Source organism: Genypterus blacodes, unplaced genomic scaffold (genome assembly GCF_046128005.1).
Source record: "Genypterus blacodes isolate CSIRO-AG114 ecotype Tasmania unplaced genomic scaffold, CSIRO-AGI_Gbla_v1 ptg000148l_1, whole genome shotgun sequence".
Lineage (NCBI taxonomy): Eukaryota > Metazoa > Chordata > Actinopteri > Ophidiiformes > Ophidiidae > Genypterus > Genypterus blacodes.
In genome coordinates, this window is record NW_027466950.1 from 50,585 (window position 1) to 74,774 (window position 24,190).

Sequence of the window (24,190 nt, forward strand, 5' to 3'; positions counted from 1 at the left end):
GGGGAGATGAGTAGGTTTAGGACGCCATCTTGAGGAGGTTACCTGATACAGCAAGAGATTACATGGCCGTGGAAAGTAAATACTCAGCTTTGTTCATGTAGTTAAGTTGCGTTCGGTGGAAGTAAATGAGTGACATCAAGAGTACTTTCCAAACCGACGTCAACCAGAGGAAATTAGTGTCAGAAGAAAGAAAGGTAGATTTGAAGCATTTTTGGGGGAAAACGTGTAATTATGGTCAGACAGGCAAACCGAGCAACAAGATATGATGTTTCAACAGTCGGCGGTTTGATGGATTTTCCTCTCATTGCTGTTATCAAAGCCCCATGCAAAGCTGCTTAGGGATGAAACACTAACACAACTTCTACTTTGTGCTGCATGTTTGTTGGAAAACAAAGTTGAGGATCAAATGAGAGAAACTTCTCCAACCAGAGTTGATTTGTAATAGGAAGGAGTCATGCAAAACTACTTATATGTCATGACCATAACACACCTTCATTTCAATAACACAACTGTTGCATTTATCAAGTGCGTGTTGTTTCTGATTGTCTTGATTTTGGCAAACGTATGCAGGCCCATTGGCAACGATTTACAGTTCAGAGCTTCAGCAGCAACACAAGAAATCAAGATGCCAAGATGCCAAGAAGGAAGTGGCAGAGGAGAAGTGCTTATCTACTTCTGAAGTGAAGCATGTATGTCCAAAATGTCTCCATCTTTCTGTCAACACTACAGATGGAGCAGACAGCAGCACAGCAGGCCACATCACTGACACTGCTGGAAGATCAGCTATCAACAAAGCAAACTTCACATTGAAAAGGCTGAGAACACTGCAAGCTTCAGTCGTGTCAGTACGTACTGATCTGCTACATGCAGTGGGGTTAAATGTTTTTGTAACAGTGCAGCAGGATGCAGCTTGCAGAGATGCTTCACCATTCTTATTTGTGACAGTAAAGACTGTGGTTTATTCGTTATCAGCTTCAGCTAACCCCATTATACACACATTTCCTGAAGCAGCTGCCTGAAGGCGGTTTGTCCTGGCCCCATTTGAGCTAAGTTTGTAAATGTGCTGACACATTATGTGGTCCTAAGGGTTGTAATGAGTCTTTAACAACTTGCTTTCTTTTTGTCTGATGCAATCTGCAAACTGGAACAACGTTGTCTCATTGAACTTTAGATGACCATGTTGGCTCAGCATCTCTGCATTTTGGTTCTTTCCCTCTGTGTGAAGCAGAAATCTCAGAGACTGCAGGGTAGAGTGGGATAAGTAAGCACCAATAACACACACTCACACACACACACTGCTCTTCACAACTTCAGGCATATGAAAGGTGGCTGATACATACAAAGAAATCAATTGAATTTTGTCTCAGATATCAAAGGAGCTTCAAATGTCCATTGAATTGATCTCAGATGTTGAGGGTAGAGTGGCTTCTTCTTCTTCACATATTATTACCTGTGTGCTTGGTTACAAAGCCAATCAGTAGCAGAGGAAGTAATGATGCAGCAGCAACAACATTGATCACGCTGTGCAACAGTGTCAATTACTTTATGGACTTCGACCGGGTCCATGACAAGTCTGCATCTAGTCACTATCTGACAAACACACAACCGTCACCATTATTTCAATACAATTACAGAAAATAGATTGTTATCTTTGCTCTTGTGTGTGCGGTCATTCTTTGACGCAGAGCAGAGCGTCTAAGAGGTTATCTGTGTGTGTGACGTGCACTGTGGTGAACCCGTGGCTCTTCAGCAGCAGACTGTACTCGGTGGCGCTCCTCTGTCTGCCCTCGCTCATGCTGAGGGCCTGGAGCAGCGCGCGACTCGGCCCCTTCCGCTCTTCATCCAGGAAGATCTCACTCACTAGGAGTCCACAGCCTGAACACATGTAGCGGAGGAACAACGTTTATGCAGATGAGAGAGTAAGGGTTCATTCAAACACAGCTAAACCTTTAAACGTCGTCATTTCGCCTTGGTGCTCGACACACCGCTGCTCTGCCATGTGTCATTTCCAGCTTGTTAACAGGCTTTAAAGTGGTTCTCAGCTACATGCGAGCCATGCCAAAGAGCATGCAGGCTCCCATGAAACCAAATACTCTAACTACAGCAGCTGATTTCACTTATTTAGACTTCTTCAACCAGAGGGAAAGAATGAATCGGTGAAATCAGATGCTGCAGTCTTGCTTTTTGGAATGAGATCCCCCCCCAGACTCTCGGGATTTGGTGGTACGTGATCCAGAACGACATGCTCAGCAAAAAAAATCAATTAATACCTTCAGTTATCTTAGCACTGGATCGATCTGACAGATGAATACATTTAACATTAAGTGTGAATTTTACCTGGTGTGCATGATTCCGCAACTTTATCCAACAAGACGTGCAGCTTCTCATCAGGCAAGTCATGGAGGATTCTCGCCAGGATGTATAAGTCTGCTTTGGGCAACTCGTCTTTCAAGAAGTCTCCTGTTAATGTAGTAAAAGAGCCAAGCATGAGTTATGGTTTACTGGGACGTTTGCTTCAACGCACAGTGACAAATGGAACCATAGATGCACCGACCTGCTAAAAATGACACCCTGCTGTCTGTGTGCGGCGGGTGGAATTGATCACTCATCTCTATAACAGCTGGCAGGTCTAACACCGTCACCGACAACCCGGGATGGGCTTTAGTCAGCTCGTACGCCACGGCACCGGTGCAGCCTGCAAACACACACGCGTTACTGTGGAGACGGATAAGACTTCATCACTTCCGGATACATTTTTTTAAAATTGTGTTACTTTCTCGTCATACCTCCGAGGTCACAAGCTGTTTTGTAACTGGAGAGGTCAAAGGCTGTTGCCACGGCTTTTCCTGTGACTTTGGCGACGCTGTGCATAGCTTTCATGAATCTCAGTTTGACATCTTCTTTCTTGTAGTATCCATCCTACAAAAGAGAAAGAAGCCATGGAAAAGGAACAGAAAAGGAACATAAACACCATTTTAAGTTGGCAGGTTTAGACTCGTTGTAAACTCCACACACTCGTCTGCCCAAATGTGGCACAGCTCACGAACTGTGCTGTCAATGTAAAGGAGTACCTAGTATGTCCACACGGGGGCAGTGTAGGGCCTGAAACATTCCATTCCATTCCATTACGATCATTTGGCAGACGCTTTTATCCAAAGCGACTTACATTACATTTACCACCCTTCGCAGAGGGGGGAGCAATTGAGGGTTCGGTGCCTTGCTCAGGCCTTGCTCACATACATAAATGTCCAAGGTGTGCACCAAGTCTCAAAACTACTTCTAGTTTTGCAAATACAGCCATGCTCTGTGTACGGTCGGTTCATATCACTCTTCCAAAAGTCGTACATGCCGCATGTGAGTGTACACAAAGTGATACGTGGTAAACTGGACAACACTAACCTGAAACACATCCTTCGTTTTCTTGCCGAAGGCTTTCTCGTGCTGGTTGGTTCCCTCCTGCACGGCGCTCTCGAGGTGGGAGAAGAGAGGCCACACGGTGTCGTTACAGTGCTGGATGTGACTATGAAGGGAAAAAGGAGCATCTGAGCGTAGAAAACGTTTGGCCAGCTCCGTGTTCTCATACGCTGGCTTCTGGTGGGCTGTGAGGAGAGACAATAACAGAGTAGGATTCGTGTCAGCTTGAGAAGTGAAGGGCCTTGTAGGGATGTCAGTTAAATATATAATTATCGGTGCTGACGAACATCTTTCTGTGCTTTTCAACAGTCCCAGGGAGACACAGGCTTCTAGCAAACATTCCGTCCCCTTCAAGGAGGACTGGCTCTCCTCGGCCACTTCTGCCGCCCCCAGCCCGGGCCTGCGGTGTAGAAGGTCAAACACACACATCTTGGATGCAGTGAAAAGCACCTGGAAAAGGTATGAAAACACAGAATGGCTACCGGAGCAACAGTACAATTTAATTTGTGTGGATTTGTAAAATACTGTTTCACACTGCTGATCAAACTGATGATGTCATGGAGTCATCAGCACACAGAGTGTATCCATAACTACCTTTGAAGCTTTAAATCCATCCATCAGTTCAATCACTCGCTGGAGCTCCTCTTTGTTGGGATCGCTCTCAGTCGAACGACACCCTCTGCTGGCTAACAGTGGTAATGTGCCCTCTGACCCTTTGGGCTTGTTGTCCTCTGAATGTTTAGACAGGCTGTTGTCCAAAGTCCGAGCGTTGATAAGGCTGATGGAGGCCCTTTCCGGATTTACGGAGGGGGGATAAGAGTTGTAAATGAGGCCCAGTTGCTTGCAGAAGTGGTTGAGAGGGAAACCCACGACATTCAGGAAGTCTCCATGGACGTACTCCACCAGCATGCCACCCAGAGCCTGAATACCATAACCACCAGCCTTGTCCCTGTCACAAAGACACAGCCACCATTTACATAACCACACACACACACACACACACACACACACACACACTTTATCGTACACAACATACACAATGACAACAGACGTCAATCTATGTCATGCTCATTTAGTTTCAATGCAAACAGAGCTGGAGGGAAATGTATGGTCTGAAAAGTCCAACAGCTTTTAAATACAACGGGGCCCAAGTCCCAAAGTTCATACTCACATGGGTTCTCCACTGTTGATATACTCCCAGAGCATCTCTTCAGAGAGATCCGAAAACTTCACCTTTGTTTCTTCATAGAAGCTAATAATCTCGTACTCCGTGCCTTCAACTGGATAGCAGAATGAAATGTGTTCACAGGTGGAGGCGACTTAATGCGGCCCAATCACTAAACTAAGTTAAAAAGATTGAACGACCTCATGCAAAGCAAACATCTAACCTCTCCAATCACTGGTGTTGACGTTAGACTTCCTTGTCTTCTCTTTGCAGGCGACAATCGCTACCCCGGTGAAGACGCTGTGCTCTTTACCGCTCAGTCTGGCAGACAGAGGGGACAAAAGGTTCAAAATTGTACACAAGGTTCCCTCTGATTTCTTAATTAAAAGATTACTGAAGAGACAAAGTCAGACCTGGACAGCATCCTGTAAGCATCTTGCTTGTCCATTGGTTTCTCCAGGATTAAACCATCAACACTCTGTGAGAGAACAAAACAATGTCAAAGTCAACAGTGTGTCTAACTCAGACAGGAAGCAGCTAGAATGAGGTTATGCATCTTTATCTTACCACAATAGTATCTGCTCCGATCACTATGTCGGGAGTCTTCAGGTGTTTCTAAATCAAAGACATGATATCAGATCAGTCATCCAACAGTTATACTACGGGCGTACATGTGGGCTACGGAGCTCCAGGTGGACTTACAGTGAGCATCCTCGTGGCCACCTCCAGGGCCTTCTGCTTGGCCGTCTCCACCGCATACTCATACGGCGCCTTGAAGAGCTTCTTATCCAGAGTTTCTTTGAACCAGGATGGCACCACTTGAAACCGTAAGCCCTGATATGAAGGAGATCACAAAGAAACCTGTGACATACTCAGCCCAGGTTTCTCAAACTGAGGGGATGGCGCTCCTGCATACCACGTTGGTGAGGATCTCCATTCTCCTCGGAGACTCGCTGGCCAGAACTACCAGCTTCCCAGCCAGCTTGGAGATGACGGGGTTCAGCACCATGATTGGGTCGAGTCTGGTCTGGTCTGGCTCACCTTAAAGAGCACAATATAGATATAGACAACATAGATACAAACTGAGCAGCTGTTGTTCCATATACAGTACATACAGTATATACGGTGTATGAATCAGCTGACTGCAGCTATGAACAAGTGATGCATGTTGTCGACCATGACAGCAGTTACGTTTTGTTTACTACGCTTACGTAACGTCACCTTCTGTACTGGCTCACCTGCTCTGTGTAGTTTTCTTGGAATAGCGTTAATTATGTCGCTGTTTGTTGTTTCAAAATGTCACGTTTTCAAATATAAACTAGTAGTATTGGACAAAAGCACGAACCACAAACACATTTGTCGCACAAGCCTTCTTAACAGCATCTCGTAACTTTGGTCTCCTCTCCACTTATGAACTCTCATGTCTCTCAAGTAATGTGTGTTAACTGACTGCTTACTTCTCTGCTGGCTAGAAAGCGAATTGCCCCTTGAGGAAAACAAAGTTAACCTCAACCGTACACACACGCACGCACACATGTTCAAGCACACAAACACGCAACCAGCAGCTAAGTTCATATGTTTTGTTGTTTAGTGCCGGTTAGCTTATTAGCTTGTTAGCGTATGGGCTGTCATGTCTACACTGCGCGTCTCTGGTAAAACATTTGTCTCCGTTTGCTGAAACAGAAGCGTAAAACTTACCAGTGCACGTCCAGGAGCGTCAGACAGCTGGGCAGACAGCTGGACAGGCAGCTGGACAGACAGCTGGACTGTCAGATGGACAAGAGACGTGGCGCATACTGCATGACGTCATACAGGAAGGCGACCCGGGTGCCAAATCAAAGGCGCGCGCTGAATTTGTTTGGTATAATAACAAAGTAATTCCACCAATGTTATTAATTATAATAAAGAAATTAATGCAATTAATACTGTAGCTAAATATATATATATAAATATTAATGAATATTTGAAATTAATAAAATAAAAAAATAAAAATCATTCAATCAATCAAAATAAGTAAATCCAAATATCTAAAATAGCACAATATAATCATAAAAAGTAACATTAATATCAATTTAGTCATTATTACTATTGTTATTAGTTGTAGTAACTGTGGTACACGCAGCAGCAGTAACAGTGACAGTAATAGGACAGTTGCAACGCTTTTTGGGTTTCTATCAGTTACTATGACAAAGACTGAAGAACCACATTTTGATATATGAAATTTACATCTTTCAGCTAATTACCCGTAATGGTATGACAAAAATACAACTCGTGAAAATTATTTTATTCCCCCAAAACAAGTTTATTTTCATGTCTTAAATGCACATGTGTTGAATGTGTCTTCTGTCTTCCTGGAGGGAAGAGGGTCTAACTGAGCAAGTGCAGTATGAGTGTCACTGTAGCATGTCTATGATTGGAGGAATCAGACTTGTTGCAACAGTCCCCACTCTCCCTTGCTAAGTCATGTGGTATATGAAGATATACATAAATAAACTGTTGAATCTTTATTCCAAAAAGACTGAGTTGAACGGTGCCAGCGAGGGCAACACCTCCAGCTCAAAACCAACAAAACCAGAGAGCCGATGGTGCATTTCCACAGGAGTTCTCAAAATCCAACCATCCCAGTGAAGATCCAATATATTTTTTCCAATATTTTTTTTCCATCCACTGTCATGCTGCTGTGACAGTACATTGACTTACCTTCTCATCTTATCTAATGTATATAGCCCTATCCAAAGCCTGAGAAATAGAAAGACTAATGTGATAATTTAATGATTTTTGAGGAAATTGCATTCAACATATTTAATTTTTTAGGGAATAGCATGGACTAAGTAAACATCAAATAGCACCATAGATTAGTAGAGTTCAGGCAGGGTGAAGCTTATTATATACATTTTATTTACACTTAAGCTTGACACATATGATGTAAATGCAACTGCAATGTTATGTTGCTTGTTGCAGATGTAAAAACACAGATACTCATTCTAAAGATAAATGGCAAAGAGGTTGCTGTGAATGTTTTTCTTCCCTTCATCGTGTTCTGCAAATATACAAACAGGAAATAATGAAATTTGATACAATAAAGAATGTTGGTGGTCATGGGATCACAGTAAGCAGAAAACACTTCACTTACTCTCTCCCTTTCCTGCATTCTACCTTCCTATACTTCGGTGTGATGTGAAGTCAAACTCTTCTTGCTGTGTCTTCCCTCTTGACTACTGAAGTTGTGATGTGAATTGTACAGGCTCTCCCTATTATACCCACCGCTGAGGGTCTCCATCTTCAGCATCTGTCTCAGCTTGTGTCTAAATTCCTTGCATGCAAAGTAGTAAATGAAAGGATCGATGCAGCTATTCAGGCAGCTCAAAGAGAGGCACAATTTGTAAGCTACGTAGATCGACCTCCCATAGAAGAGCCTGAGCACCGTGTGAGTCAAAAGGAGGATGTTGCTGGGGGCAAAACAGAGGGTGAAGACCAGGAGAACAGTGATAGCCAGACGTACAGCTTTCTTCTTCTGGGCTGTCTTGGAATCTCTAGCCAATTTGCGTATGACGCTGATATAACAGAATGTGGTGACACAGAATGGGAGGAGAAAGAGAATGAATATCGTAGTGAAGAGGAAGGCTGCCCAGCTTAAGGTGGACGGGAGCATTGTTCTCTTTAGCACATCAAAGCAGGTGGTTATACCCAGTTCAGGAATATGGAATGTCAGGTCTGTGGTCATTAGTGGGTACAGAACAGACAGGACCACACCCCACATGACAACACAGCCGATTACAGCGACGGACTTCCTATTCTTGGTGTCCCTGAAGCGCATGGGCCTGACGATGCCCAGGTAGCGGTCGATGCCAATGGCTGTCATGGTCAGGATGGAACAGTACATGTTGGTGAAGAAGACGAGGGTCAGGAACCTGTAGGTGAATACATGGAAGAGTTTTTTTTATCGTTATAAGGCAAAGACACAAAAGATATACCCCAAGGTTCAGTGCTTGGTCTTCTCCTCTTCATCCTCTACCTTGCTCTGACTGAGATACCTTGTCATGAATACAATTACAAATGTAGCACTTTCTTGATGCCACAGATATTTGCTTTTGTCAGCACTTTTTTTGGCATCCTGCATCCACAAAGAATACCTGCACATGCTTGGCCCCAGATTCCAGTTGTATCCTTGGAGCTGGTAGGCGATCTGGAATGGCAGGGCAGTTCCGAGGGCTAAGTCAGTGAGGGTGAGATTGATCATGAAGATGATGGAGGGTGTCTTGGGAGTTGTACGGAAGAGCAGGAGCCACATGGAGATTCCGTTTCCCAGGAGGTTAATGGTGGTGACGATGATGTAGATGATGGAGATTGTGTAGCTAGCGCTTGTGTTCTGAAACAGCAGCCAGGTGGCGTTGTCTAGTTTGGTAATGTTGGAACTCCACGACATGATGGGATGGGAACGTCTTCCCTTCACCTGTGTGTAAATGGTTGGATTTAGATCTACAAACTTTAATAAGAAGACTTTATAGGACTTGATGATGTCTGGATGGTTAGCGTTTTCTGTCAAACGATTTTCTGAGGCAGCATCTCGTAGACTTTTAAAGGTAGGAATAACAACATAGAAAAAAAAAGGTGATGCGTGCACATTTTTGCAATGTTCAAGAAAAGGTGTGAAAATTAGCAGGAATTCACTCTTATCTCACGGTGAGGTACCACAGATCTTTCCTTCCTGCAGCCGTCAGACTCTTCAATCGATTTGCAATTGTGTACTTTAGTTATATTGTATTGTTGTACTTTTGTTTTTAGGCTCTTATTTGTCAGTGCCCTTTATTGTTTTGCACTTTCCACTTTGGTGCTGTAACAATATGAATTTCCCTGTTGTAGTTCGACTAAAAGGTTATCTCATCTGATCAACTTATATTATCTTGTGCACCCTTGCCAGCTTGTTGTTGGTAGGAGCTGTAATAGGACCAACATGTGCTGGGTGGAGTTTTCACACCGGAAAGGGGCACTTGAATTGTGGTGAGCCAACTGCTGCTCAGGTTGTCTATCTCTCTATGTAATCGCTTCAAAACATCTCTGGAGCCAAGATACTGTGTAATGCATTTGAATGATAAAGATGATGTGATGGAAGGCTCGCGAAAACAAACTATTCTTTCATTGTAATGATGAGATACTGTATTGTAGAAAGGTGAACTCTGACCTGAATGTACCCTCAGCAGAACAACCCAAGAAAAACACTTTCTCCTACCCGTGGTTTGAGGAAGTACCACAAACCAAACTGAGGTTGTTTTACTACGTTGACGACGAAAATATACCACTGCAATTTTCGCAAGTAATTACGCAATAGAGAGTATGTCAAAATGCATTAGACTGTGTTTTAACAGTGAGAATGGTAATGATAAATATTGTCAATATAGTCTGGAAATAAAACATCATATTGTTGTCATCTGTTACTATTTATGTTGTACAATTGAATATCATGTGGTACAGCTACACCGAGGCAAAGTTCAGGCCTGTTTCAACCAAATCTTAACGTTGTAAAACAGTATCAAAGTAGACATATCCATTAGCTGAGTATCATAAACCTTGATCAATCAAAGTCTGTTTTGTAACTCACCTATAAGAACACAGAGGGAGAGAAGAAGACTGCACGCGGGCAGACAGTTCAGTGTGTGTCAGTTGGAGATGGAGGTTCTGATATTGTCACGGCTGAGGAAATGGGGTTTCAGCATGTTACAGTAAGAGTGAGAGGAAATAGGTCATGTGGCAGTTTTAATCCTACCAACGACGTCAGGGATTCATCCCTGAAACAAACGGTGAAGACACACCAGCTCGTGTGTGGTATACAGGCATCATATATGAACTTGCTTTCTTTAAACTGTGGCAGTCTGTCCTTCCATGTGATCCTCGTGAGGCGGGCAACTGGATTCTTGCTGTTGCATCATAATCTGAAAGGAAATATAATCTGTTAAAGGTTAGGGATTTTAAGTAAAAGAGATTATGACTTGTCAGAGGTGTTGCAGTGTTCAGTTGCAGTCATCATTTGTCATACAACTGCTGTGATTGATGCGGTGTAGGAAAAGAGAGTGAGTGATGCAAATGATACCACAGAATCGAGTCATTCTACCTAAAAACAAATTGGATCACATCAAATGACGTCAACATGTTGAGACACAAAGCATAAGAAAGAAGGAAAGACAGAAGAAGAAAAGCATAAAGAAGTGGAGGTTGTTTTCATGTACAGCTTATTGTTTATGGGATGACATGCTTGAGTAGCTGCTTCCTGTTGAGCGGTAACAGTTCTGCTTTGTGTAATGTTGACTGACTGACGGCTTGCGATAAGACAAATGATCAGGTATAGAGATACTGTGCAAAGTTTCTATTCACTCCAAGGAAAAGTATCTGTTCAAACATGTTTGGTTGTAATCTTGCCACCTACCACTGTGGTCCCAGTGAATGTGTGAAGTGAAACAAATGACACCCACACCCACTTAAGTGCACATACACGTGTAAAGTTGTACATCAGTAACTATAAATGACTCATATGTTCCCTTTGTATGCGTATTTTGGTCAGAGCAGCAGACTGAAGGGGCCTCACCCTAACTGTCAGTCAATCGACTTTGGTTTAAGTTCCAACAAAGCCAATATGAGAGGAATGATACATTGAAGTGAAATCACATATATCTATATCTTTCAGTTGGGTTTAATGAATTTTCTCATATGTTTATCAAAGACAGAGGTAAAACCATTGTTATTTTCTCATGTTGTTAATTGTAAATCATTGTTTTTGTGCTTTTGAAAGAGGTAAGGCCCAAAAGGAAATAAGATTAAAAAACAACAACATGTGTTAATTAGTTTTGATATATTTCATTTTCACTGTTTTCACTGTTATATGACAGCTAAGGTAATTAACCACAGTCTACTTCACTGTGGCCAAACACTTTTATTGGCGTATAGGCAACCTAGACGGTGGATAGGGTGCTGCCAGGCAAAGTGGCATCTGTTTACTTACTTTTTTTTTGATTAATAAATCTGAAATGGTACGACAGGCCTCATGGGTAATGTTGAGAAGGAAGGGTGTGGTGCTGGGTGCCATCCCATGTGCTCACCCAGCCTGCAGGCCACACTGCCCCACCTCACGCTCAGCCTGACATCTAGTGGACATATTTAACATTGCATCGGCAAAATAGAAACCAATACAGGATAAGAGAACACACTACAGGACATGGAAGTCTGATAGCTTTATTATTAAAGAAGGAAGATTGTTTCATGAGATGCTTTTAAAGGCTTGAATCAAATGATTGTTTGATCTATAGTTAATGAATAATATGCACAACAAAGCGAGTGATTAATAACATATTGTGCAGTTTTTCCCTTTTCATTCAGTAATTTCAAATCACTCATTCATTTTTATATTTTAGGCCTTGGTGATTCAGATCAGATGTGCTGTTTGGGGGCGTAACCATTTCAATTCACAACAGATTTTGCTACATTCAAGCATGGATTATTATGCAGACAAAAGAACTGTTCAATATGATCCTGCCATCTTTCTCAGTGCTGCACTTGTTCCTGAGAAGGTCCAAGATGCCTGCTCTGTTCTCTGGGGTGAAGCACTAGCTGAAGTCTGCCTGACATGTCATGGAGTTAATGTGCTCATCATACTTCAGACCCAGGCTCCTCACGTGGCCTTGATATCTTCTGCTGAGGTTTATTTGGTGAAGGATCCGTTGCAGAGAACCTTCTCGTAAGTCTTCCACAGTGTGCACCTGCCACTGCTGGCTGAATACCAGACAGATGACCAACAAAATATGATGCTATGCTTGTGTAACAGAAAGGAGTTTCATCTCATCTCTTGGCATTAGCAACATCATCATTTGAGTTGAATCATTTTCTACTGAACCGTCTCAGAGATGATCATAAGCTTGCCATTCTTTTTCAGAAGGCTGTGGAAGAACGTGATGGCTCCATTACAGTCATCCACATAATAAAGCATCTGTCAAACAGAGCTAAGGAACCATTTAATCCTATGGTCGCGATTTTGCAAATCAATGTAAAAGTACATTTTTAGGTGAAGTTCTTTTAAATCTTTATATACACCACATTCACTCTGCTTACTGTCGCATTGTTTGTTGCCATTTGTTTACCTTGTTGCTTGCGAAAGGCCAGGAAGAATTCAACAAACACATATACATGTACAAGAAAAGAATATGTAAACATGGAACTCCTATGAAGTCCAACAGAGACAAAGTGAAAATGTGGACAAAAAATGTGTCTCATGCACTTTTATTCAACTACAGATGGCAAATTATGCACATTTGAGGTTGATATTACATTCCTCTACAATATATTACTGCTCACATTGGCTGTTGATGACAAGTGTGTGAAACTGTAAGGAGTGTAGAAAAAATGCATCTGCTGCCGTTTAGTTTCACCTGCATTTTACCTGTGAGACACGCAGTCTCACTAAATTACATGTTGAAAGATGAAATAAAGGATAAACAGTTTGTCGATTTTCGCGCAACCTTCAGGTGCAATGTCGGACCTCAGATGGTGAGATGAGTCATTCAGGTTCTCCCGCACACCCACCCGAAAGAATCGATGTTTAACACAGATTTGTTTTTTATTTTCAAACTAACCACAGAGAACTATCAGTACAAAAAGCAGTGCACTTTTCCCTTTTTTTAAAACCAAAAAACATTGGCCACAGTGACAAAAGTCTCAACAACACAGAAATCTACTGTAACATACAAAAATAAAGACAGTGTCAAATACACGTGGAATCAATACGGAAACAATATAATATATATATAATATAACTACTAATTCTGAACTCTCAAAATAAGAACAAAAACTAAAACAAAATTAGCTGCCCTGAGGAAGTCAAGTCAAGTCAAGCTTATTTGTATAGCCCAATATCCCATACAATGTCTCAAAGGGCTTTACAGACCCACAACATTAGGACAATTCCCGACAATGCTCCCTGCTGCTGCTTTCCGCCAGAAGCCAAAGTGAAACAGCAATGGAGCGAGCAAATACCAGTGGAGGAGCTGGTGAGGTAAAGAATGAGTAACAACGGAAAGTCCGTAACAACGACCTTTCTGTTACGCTCAAACCACTGGAAGGGAAGTCACAGATTGTTCCTAACTCCATGATAGTCGAGTGTGACGGGCTAGCTGAGCTATTCCCAGCAGCTGTGTTCTTACCTACGTTGCCGGCTGTCTTAACAGGACCCGCTGCAGCTAACAGTTGACTATTCAGGCTACTCTGTTTGTCCTCTAGCAGACGGATCTGTCTTTCTAACTCAGAAAGCTTAGAGCAGCAAGAGCAAGAGTTAGAGCAGGAGGGAGAGGAGGGAAGGGGCATACTTTCGAGCGGGTGGAAAGTATAAGTAGAAAGTAGAAGATTAACGCTGGATTCCTGCTGTTCAGCGCCGCTCTTCACCGCCGCTCTAGACGCCACTCCATCTGACCTGAATTCCAAAACGCCGGCTGTGCTGGTGAGAACATATGAACGAAGACATGGGAGCAACGTTAGAGGCAGATTTTTAACTTGAAACACTTGAAGGTCTTCAAAATATTGTACAGACCAGAGGAACTTGTCATGGTGTGAAGATGCAAAGCTCGCCTTTCTCACACATACTCCACTGCTGCTCCGGGTCACTTCCGCTCGACCACGATGGAATTCTGATCAACCACGGTTGGGGGTGGGACTGCGGTGTGCAGCAGCAGTCGCGGATGCCGCTGATGCTGAGGAGGAGGATCCTCAGCATCAGCATATGTGCATATGTAAGACGGTGCCACTTCCAGCCCATACAGGATGTACTGTCCAATCAGGAAGGAAACCTCAAAGATGGCACGCATGAACAGCTGAAACACGTAGGCCTTCATGAGGTCATCACGTTTGATAGGCCGGTGGCCATCATGCTTAGTGCTGAGTTTCTCCAGTCGGTAGTCATTGTCTTCTATGTGAGCGATCTTATACACAGCATAGGCCAGGTACAAGAGGGTCGGGGTTGTGATCACAATAACCTCACAGACCCAGAAGCGAATGTGTGAAAGCGGCAAAGAGGCATCGTAGCAACCTTGCTCACAACCCGGCTGCAGCGTGTCACACAAAAATTGACTCTGTTCATCAGAGTAGATCGGCTGCCTAAGGCCAGAAGCACGATGCGGAAAATGATGAGGAACGTGAGCCAGACTTTGCCCACAAACGTGTGGTTGGAGAGCCCATCCAACAGGCGTATAAGGGAAGTCAACTCATACAATACACCCTTGTACATTTTGTCCATGTGTGTATCACTCTCCATAGGTCTCACTCAACATTTCTCTTCTCCCTCCTCTCATTTTTCTACCTCTTTCTCCAAAATGTCCCATTACTTTATGCCCATTGTCATATCAAAAGAAAAAAAGAAAATGGAAACCAGACACATGAAATGAAAATTCAGATTAATCAATCAATCCCTGCTCCATAGCTTTTCAGCCATGATTTGGTTCCACAATCTCTGAGTTGTTGCATGAATGTGATGTTGATGTTGATCTGTTCTGTTGCTGTAGTTTCTGATTGCCGGCAAACCTCCAGCCATGTTTTCATTCATGTTGATCCAGCTCATCGGATGTCGATGTCGCAACATTTTCAAAGGGCTTTGCTCAAGATCTGCAGGATGATGTCAAACAGCAATGTAGGCTAGTACAAATCACATCAAAGGCTGTGATAGAGAGAAGGAGAGAAGAGAGAAACAAAAAAAACAAAGATGTGCGTCCACTGCTGTTTAAAAAAAGATCAGAGTTAAAAAGCAGCAGTGGTCTAACTTAAAAGGCTTTTAGAGCTAATTAAAGCTGGATTTGCAGTGTCCGTCATCCTGTTTTGCATTCATACAGTTCTTTGCATTCATGGCCTTACAAGACAAATGAAGGATAAAAGAGAAATAGAATAGAATAGAAACTTTATTTTGGTCAAATCACACATGCGAACACGGCAATCTGAAATGTGTCCAGCAATCTAAAAACATGCCCCTCTTACACACACACACGCTTTGTCAGAGGGGTCAGCGCAGGGCCGCCATGATACGGTGCCCGTGTAGCAGTGTTAGGGGTTTGGTGCCTTGCTCAAGGGCACCTCGGCAGTGCCCTGGAGGCAAACTGGCAACTCTCCAGCTGCCAGTCCACTTTCTTGGTCCATACAGGACTCGAACCAGCCACCCTCCGGTTCCCAAGCTGAGTTCCTACAAACTGAGCTACTGCCACATGCAGTCAGATATGAGAGGAACACGTCCTATCATCCTGTCCACTGGCCTGTACAGTCTCAGGGAGGCCGAGAGACTAAAATAGTTTAGGGATCATCCGCCTCGATGTTTCACTGGAAAACCTCCTTGCGTGCTTGAAAAGGAAACTGTTGTGACATTTTCTCACAGCTGGTGTGTATGAACCATAAAAGGAGAAAGGAAGAATGAATGCGGCTGCTTCTTAATTCAGACATGAGTACCTGAGGTGGCACTGGCATCATACAGTATATGTCGTATTAACCCACTATAAGGGGAGTACCTTTTAAATTAACTCTGGCAGCACATTCTCCACAGAGTGAAAAATGACTTCATGCTGCCCTGAGGGCTTCAGGTAATGATTAAATCCTTGGACATGACATCCCTCAAAACCTGCGTACTCTTTTGCTTCTGCAGACATGACCAGCAATCTATTAAACACAGGAATAACAGGAAAAATTCATTTATCCGACAGAAAACAACTGTACAGCTTTGGGCTGGGTGGGGAATTTTCCTGATGTTTTGGGTCTGTAAAGCCCTTTGAGACATTGTATGTGATATTGGGCTATACAAATAAACTTGACTTGCCTTAACTTGTCTTGACTTATCTTATCTGAAGCAAACTCCACACAATCTAAATTAAATGCAAGAGACACAAACTGTCAGCTGTAAGAGGAAAAGCATCACTTTTCACATTTGTTTCGTTTTTTTTTACTTCGGCCTTATTTTCTCTTGCCTAGATGACAACAAAATGGACTCATCCTCATTATCCTCATTTAATAACACAATTATTCATTTACTTTCATTTTTCATTCATTTTTCTCCAAGTACTTGGTCTACTCTCCATTAATGTGTTCATAGTATTTTTATTAATTGACTAAACAGTTTTTCAAGTTCAACACATTATCTTACTGTATGATCAAGTGTAATAAGATACATAAAAATGAAGAACAAGTGGTTAAAATGTCGACAATTGTTCTTACTTTGCAGTTAGGACTTCCATATATAACTATCTATAGCCATAATCTTTAAATAAAGTTTTTACTTACATCATTACATTGTGATACAATCTGTTTGATTTTTAAAAATAGATGAACAGACTCTTTAAATGCTCAGAAACCAGATCAGACATGGAGAATGACATCATAGCCTAATGTGATAAATCAAGCATTAGCACTGAAGCACCAACATAGTACATGAAATATGTTTTAGGTTTACTGTTGTGCTTTCATGAGCTCTGGTTCATTTGAAATCATTATCATAATTCCACAGCTGAATAATTACTTGAAGAAACGGCTAGAAACCCCTCTAGGTTTAGACTGGTGAAGTATTTCATCATTCCACCAACACAGCCTAAAGCTGATGAAACATGTCGCTACAGGCGGAATCAGGTGTTTACTGCTCGCTGCTTCATTCTTGCTCTTGTGAAAACCCTTTATCCATCCCCGTTGCCGTGGTAACAGCCTCAAAGCAGGGTTCCGTCCCTGGTTCGGCCGAGGGAGCCGCGGGGGTGCAGTCGTAGCTTTTGCCCGTGGAGCTCATGCGCTTGCGGTTGTGTGCGCCAGGTTGGTATAGCTGCATGGCTGGACGATCCTGCAGACGGAACAGAAAGCAGAGAAACATGGGAGAGAAGATGTCAAGAACTATACTAAGTTTAGACGACACATGTTTCTTTTGTCAGGGGGACTTTTGTTAGGAGTTTTCAGACCAATCTAGTTTATTGGTCTTGTGGAACTCCTAGTGTTATCGCTATCTTCCAACTTCAGAGCATATTTGGCTTTTTAAGGACTCTGCTTGGGAACCGGAGGGTGGCAGGTTCGAGTCCCCTGTGGACCAAAAAGTGTGGATTGGCAGCTTGCAGCCAAAGAGTCTGCGGTGCCCCCTCCGGTGCATGTGTGTAGGAGAGGGGTGCAAACTTTCAAATGTGTGTGATATGCATTTGTTTGGAACTTGCATTGTGTGAAACATGTATGTGTGTAGTATGTATAAAAACTGCATGAAAAATGTAAAAAGCATGTTTTTGGATGAGGAATTTCTCAACTCTGAGACAATAAAGGTGTTCTTTCTTTCTTTCTTTCTTAAACTTGTCCTCTGGTCAATTTTAATTTTGAGTCACTTACAAGTCTTTAGACAGGACTGGAACCTGACAGGAAGAAAACGTCATCTCTGGTCTTTTATGTTGAGGTTAAGTTTAGGACAACAACATGTTATTGCAGACACATTCTACATTATTCTTGATGTGAAAGTCTTCAGGAGTCATCACTTTTTAATATACTTATCTTTTTCTCTTGGTGGAAGTGAAGATTTATTGGGTTCTCAAAGGTATTTGTAGTAGAATATGTGTGAATTTTGTTACCCACCTGCGGTCCGGAAGTCTTAGAACAGGATCACATGTAGACTGAACTTACAACTGCACCGTATTTATACAAAACAAGAAAGAAAGAAGTACAACAGTTTGGTGTCAGGAGATCTTGTCCTCTGACCACAGGTGTGAGAGACGTGTGATAGTGTGTGTGAGACGGGTCCCCACCCAACCCCCAAGTCATGCTCACCTTCTGGCTCACCTTGTTTCGGAGGCGTTCCTTCCTGTTTCCCAGCTCTTCCCTGTCCTCCTTGCCTACTTTGTCCCCGCTGTCAGCACAGTAGGCGTAGCCATGATGGTGGCCCTCCTTCTTGGCCCGGTCCTGGCAGTAACCTTTGCCCCACTTGGTCTCGTCCTTGCGCCGCATGAACTTGTCAAAGTCGTAGTGGTGCCTCTGACGTTTCCTGTCCTCGTCTTTCCCGCGGTGGTCCTTGTCTCTCTGCCTGCGGCCGTGATGCTCGCGCTGCTCCTTGTCACTCTCAGGCTGACATCTAGTGGACATATCAAACATTGCACAGAAATAACATGGAGGAGAACACAACATGAATATTTGATGTGTGACTAATAAAAGGCTTGATTAAGTGTTGATGAATTATGTGGATTAATTACAAATACTGAACTGCTCCATTTGAAAACTATTGTCCTTACTTTTCTTTAGAGTCCTTTGACTTCATTTGTCCTCCAGATTTGTCCCATTTGCCTCTTTCCAGTGTCTCTCCAGCGTCACTTTTGTCCTTTATTCGGTCTGAGTCCACATCCTCGTCCCTGTCACTCTTCTTCAGTAGCTGGCACAGAGAGACTCAATAAGGCATCATAACACCATGATGTCTCCTGATTGTGCACATTCATATTGGAAGAATGTTGATTGAAATGGAGTGGTACCTTAATTTTGATTTCTTTTTCAGATAACTTCTTCTGCTTTTCTACTTCTTTTCGTTTCCGTCTCTCCTCCTCCCGGCGCTTTCTCTTCTCTTCCTCCCTTTGCCGTTTCTTTTCCAGCTCCCTCCTCCTCCTCTCCTCTCTCTTCTCCTCTCGTATTCTCTGTAGGGAAAGGGAAGTGACATTACTTAAGTCTTTTATTGATGTTGAAATAACTATTTGTGGAGAAGTTGTTTTTATTCTCTCTTGCCTGTTTCTCAATTTTCTTATTTTTGATGTACTCCAACAGCGGCGTGGTCCGTTTGGCTGAAACCAATCAAAGATCAGAAGTAGAGCAAGTTTCATACTTTGTAGGAATCTTCATACTTTCCAGCTCAAATGTCTCCCAGTGCCGTGTTTCTGTACCTATGAGCTCCCTGGTCTTGGCCTCGATCTCCCCCAGCAGAGTCTCTGGGTTGGCCATAGACTTCTCCTCATCACAGGAGTAGTTCTCCAAAAAACGCTTATATTCTGGGTCTGTGTTTCAGAGCAAAGGGAGACTCTGAATTAAAGCAGGAAAAGTAAAAATATAAGACGAGTTTCATGTTTACAGCAGATTGAAACCGTTTGTAATTATGAGTCAAGATCAGTTTCGTACCTTCTTCGATGCTTCCAGCTTTGGCATCTTTCTTTTTGAGCTTCTTCTTGGAGATTTTCTGGAAGGGAGCAAACTCTACCACTGCTGGGTACTCCTGGCCTGAGGAAGGATTGGAAAGAAAAGGCAGCTCATGACCCAGCAGACCAATAATGACACGGTAACAATGGCAACAAAAAGGAGCAACAATAACTGTGTAACAATTTACAGCCATAAATTATACCAAAGTAACATCAACATCTTTCAATTGCAACTGGACAAACATTGTGTGTAAATTAATATGTTGCTCCTCTTTTGTTGTGGTAAAAAACATTTTTCGATTGAAAACTAATTTGACCCTCAGAGTGATTTTTTTAAATGGCAGTTCCAAACTCAAATGAAGTCTCACCTTTGTTGTCAATGAAGACATAACCGTCAAATCTGTCCCTAAACAGCAGGATGTCTTCAGGGTTTTTAAAGTTGATATAAGCTCTGGAGAACAGGTGTGGATAGAGACTGGAAACGGGAAAAGGGGAAGAGTCAGACAATAATGGATATAGCACTAAGAATATAAGAAACAGTAGAATAACTGGGTTAGGGTTCACTGATTTGGTTCCAGCACATAGATCATTAATTCAAGAATATTAATAGGATTACCTTTGATCAGCACGAAAGAACTCAAAGTAATCATAAGAGGGAAGTGGGCTGAGCTGTTCCTCCAGCTGATCCTTGGACAGGTTAGGTGGAAGCCTTCGTATCACCACCTGTAAATCGTTATAGTGTATATAATTATTGTATTATCTATTATGATGATTCATACATTTGTATTTTCAAATGTATATGATGCTGTTTTCTCTGCGAGGAAGATGTTCCACTTTCAAACTCTGTTGTTGTTGTTGCCGGCTGTTTTAGACCTACTTTCTCAAAGTTTCTCAGCTTTCAAAATTATAATTGTGGAAGGACTGAGGGAAGTTCACACTGGTGGATTAATGTTTTGAAACTTTACAGACATTGCTGTTGATAAGACAAAGTACTGGTAAGACAAACCCCCATATTTTTTGCATGACCAAAGCTCAGAGGGGCTCATCCGTCTGTCCTGCTCTAATCATCACCCATGTATGCAATAACCATTTACTTTCATGGGCTGTCAATGTCCAGAACCTGTGACAGATCAGATAAGCACGTTCTGCACTACTAGAAAACAACCACTGAAAATGTCACACAGCCTCACAGATCACAGCAGCTCATCTCATCTTTAAGTGACAATTTACTGTTTACTGGACTGTCTTATATGGGAAATGAAATGAACAAAATGAAATAAATAAATTGCAAAAAATACAAATCATTTTGAAAATATGCAGATTATTTATAAATTGCAACACCATCACCTACCTTGTGCACAACCTAATGGATAACTTTAACTCATCCATGTCAAATGAAATTATTATCAGGTCGGAATTTTAATTTTTTATATCTCCATCTTGTGTCTTTTGACATGGAATCCATAGATTACATTGATTTGTAGATGTATAATAACAATAATAATGGGCAGTAACAGCCCTGGTGCCATGACTGACAATTGAGGTAGTGATTCCTAAGGTGGTAGGTATTTGGGAAGATCAAATGTTTTTGCTAAATCAGATTCTTTCAGTAGGAGGCGCTACAGGGGCACCCAATTTATGGATCAGGATGTAATGAGGATTTCAGCAAATTCTACAAAAAGTATGTAAGTTACACCCAGTAGCTATAATTGATTAAAAGAAAAAAGCAACTAATTAAATATGAATCTCTATGTGATCATGTTTAGGTATAGGCTGAGGGAGCGTTTGGTGTTAGAGCAGCACGGCCTGGATCAGAACGTGTTTACACCGCCTGCATTCCTTCAGTCACTCTGTCAGCTTCAGTTTAATCTCGATATTTGTCATTTTGGACGTTAATGGAGGTCAGGGTGGACCGGGACCGTGTTCGGATCTGCTGGAATCCTGCCGCCTCCGGGATTCTTCCCGCTCGCGTCGCTGTCCGCGGTGCTGAAACGGCTCCCACCTCTTCCTACGCGTCCGTCGGTGTAAACAATGCGACACACCGCGGCCATTGAGTACGTACCTTCGTGAAAACCTCCTTCTTCTCGTCTTTCTGCTTGGGGTTTCCGGGGAGGTTGTCCTGCTCCCTCGGGAGGTCTCTGAACTGGATCTCCACCGCGCTTTTCTCCTTGTTGGCGGTCATCTGCTCCTTTTCAGCCCTCATTTCGCTCCATCTCCCTGTCGCCTGGGTGCGAGACTACAGCAGCGTAATATCGCGAGAGCAAAGAGCTTGACAAAGATGGCTTTGTTTTATAACTCACTTGGAACTCTGGGCGCGCGCACAATGTACATTACATTTACTCAACTATGCATGATAAAGAGCGTGAAGATGAAAATAAGAGTGAATTGTAATGTGATATTAACAAACAAATAAATACTAGATTACAAACAGGGATATGATTTTAATAAAAGGCTATTACACTTGGTTTTAATGTCACTATTTCAATCGAACAATCGATGAGGCTTTTCTGCTTTATTTATATCACAATCATAGACGATTACGTTCTTTATATTACTTAGGTAAACAATCAGATTTACAAAGCACAAAGAGATTCAAACACACTGTTAAAGTTAATTAAAGGTGTTATAAAGGCCACTGCATTGTGAGAGCATACAGTCTTTTAAACGACTGACACCATATTTAATCTTATTTCACTGTGATTTCATGGTAGCATTAAAAAAACACACACTTTGGCGAATTGGAGACAGAATTGGAAACTCGAGGAGGAGGTAGAACATGCAGATATACAGCATAGTAACAACATAGACACGTGCAGATAAACTGTTCAATCTGTGATGATCTTCTGTTAAAATGCTCCACTTGTAGTCCAGTTTGATTCCTAAATGTTTATCCCAAAAATATCCTCTTGATCAATAAGCTGATCAAGAGGCCGACATACAAAAAGAAATCCAATCCCGATCCTCATCCAGTCCCGCAGCACCCGGCGTCAGTGCGCGGCGGCTCCGGCGCTGTGCTGCAGCAGGACGAGCCGGAGCTCCACGCCTCAGGGCCGGAGGACTGGCTCACCGAGCGGCCGTGGACGTCTCTGCCGGGGACTGGAGGACACACCGAGACACACGTGTAGTCAGTGGAATAAGGATGGCAGGAATATCTGCACCGTTCTTTGCACTCTGGATTCTAATCAAAAGCCATATTTTTAGTTTATTAGAGTTGGACCCAATTGATCACGTGGAACAGATCCTGTCAGTTCCACGTGATCCAAAACCCCTCTAATAGATTAAACGCGTTTATGTGACTCTAATTGGGAACTTTGACAAACCCGATGAGATTCCCTGTACTTACCACTGAGGAAAGCCTGTTTGCCGCTGTTGTTCTCCAGACACAGCCGCTGCGTGGGTCTCTCTGGGGTCGACACGGAGCTCTTCAAGCTGGGAACAAACGTGGAGCAGGTGTCCATGTCCCGGTACACTCCGTCTTGGGAGTAAGTCACCGCGGATTTAGACGGAGTACAGCCCATCTCTTCAACCGCTACCCCATCCGAGTTTGGGGGGCCGACGGAGGGAGCGGTCGCGGCGGCTTGAGAAAGGTCGCCCGGGCAAAGGAAGAGAGATGTGCCTGATGGCCACGGGAAAAGATGGAAAGCTGTCACTCACTCCCTCCCTCCTCCCCTCACCCCGACGCGGCACGGTTACTGTCTAATCCCTGACAGAACAGCAACGACACGACTCCATAAATCCATTTAAGGTGGATTTATGTTTACTACACCTGCCACATTCTGGACTGCATCAGCAACCACATCCCATAACAGGAAATGAACAATTGACAAATACTGTAATCAATGACTCCATCACTCACTGCCCTCTGTACCACTTTGGCTTGGTTGGAGGTCTCAGACCGACATTCCCAGAAAATAGAAAGAAAGTTTGTCCAAGAAAAAAGTCAATTGCTCAATTTTACGAATTAAAACTGAAAGATCAATACATATTATTATATTGAAAACAAGTCTGAGCTAATGTCACTTCCTTTCCTTCGTGCTTGTTACATTACAGTAAGTAATAGCGTTTTCCATCCCCATTCATTGTTAATTGGTTATTAAACTCATTTTGTATTTTAGCTTTCTATAGACCAAAAATACATCTATACATTTAAAAAACAAATTGCATAGTATTTATTGCCAATACTGTCACTTATCAGTTCTTTGAATTGAACGCTTATTTAACTTTCTGACCGCTGTGGCTTCATTTTTAGTTTGGTGTTTGTTGTAGACTTGAGGGTCTTTCTCCTCTTTGGTGTGAATCAGTCATTATAGGATGATGCGTTTCAGGTGTGCTGGGATTGAGAGCTGGCTGCTGATTGGCTCTCTCTTCTGTCAGGGAGGTGATTGTATTTGATAGACATTTTTAGGTTTGTTGTTGTTGTTGTCGTTTGATAAAATGCTAGATGAAGTGGGATTTGATCCGCAGACAAACACATTAG

The 24,190-nt window shown here is 42.7% G+C and overlaps 3 protein-coding genes across 3 annotated transcripts; all 3 read right to left on the bottom strand.

Annotated features, from left to right (window-relative positions):
• Positions 1-206: 206 nt before the first annotated feature.
• Positions 207-6,399, bottom strand: asmtl (acetylserotonin O-methyltransferase-like). The gene is made up of 14 exons (XM_076165665.1): positions 6,278-6,399; positions 5,496-5,620; positions 5,282-5,413; positions 5,147-5,194; positions 4,993-5,057; positions 4,803-4,900; positions 4,586-4,694; positions 4,009-4,363; positions 3,702-3,864; positions 3,400-3,599; positions 2,787-2,919; positions 2,555-2,695; positions 2,338-2,460; positions 207-1,875 (listed from the first exon to the last, which is right to left on the bottom strand). Exons 2-14 carry the CDS (start codon positions 5,586-5,588, stop codon positions 1,670-1,672), a joined length of 1,866 nt encoding a protein of 621 aa, XP_076021780.1. The 5' UTR covers positions 5,589-5,620; positions 6,278-6,399; the 3' UTR covers positions 207-1,669.
• A 507-nt stretch (positions 6,400-6,906) lies between these two features.
• On the bottom strand, positions 6,907-10,709 carry p2ry8 (P2Y receptor family member 8). The gene is made up of 3 exons (XM_076165649.1): positions 10,179-10,709; positions 8,713-9,032; positions 6,907-8,490 (listed from the first exon to the last, which is right to left on the bottom strand). Exons 2-3 carry the CDS (start codon positions 9,003-9,005, stop codon positions 7,740-7,742), a joined length of 1,044 nt encoding a protein of 347 aa, XP_076021764.1. The 5' UTR covers positions 9,006-9,032; positions 10,179-10,709; the 3' UTR covers positions 6,907-7,739.
• A 6,519-nt stretch (positions 10,710-17,228) lies between these two features.
• Positions 17,229-21,916, bottom strand: upf3a (UPF3A regulator of nonsense mediated mRNA decay). The gene is made up of 10 exons (XM_076165713.1): positions 21,776-21,916; positions 20,330-20,436; positions 20,082-20,188; positions 19,697-19,795; positions 19,465-19,575; positions 19,310-19,365; positions 19,063-19,221; positions 18,829-18,965; positions 18,371-18,671; positions 17,229-17,411 (listed from the first exon to the last, which is right to left on the bottom strand). The coding sequence occupies exons 1-10, from the start codon at positions 21,914-21,916 to the stop codon at positions 17,229-17,231; spliced, it is 1,401 nt and encodes a 466-aa protein (XP_076021828.1).
• Positions 21,917-24,190: the final 2,274 nt, after the last annotated feature.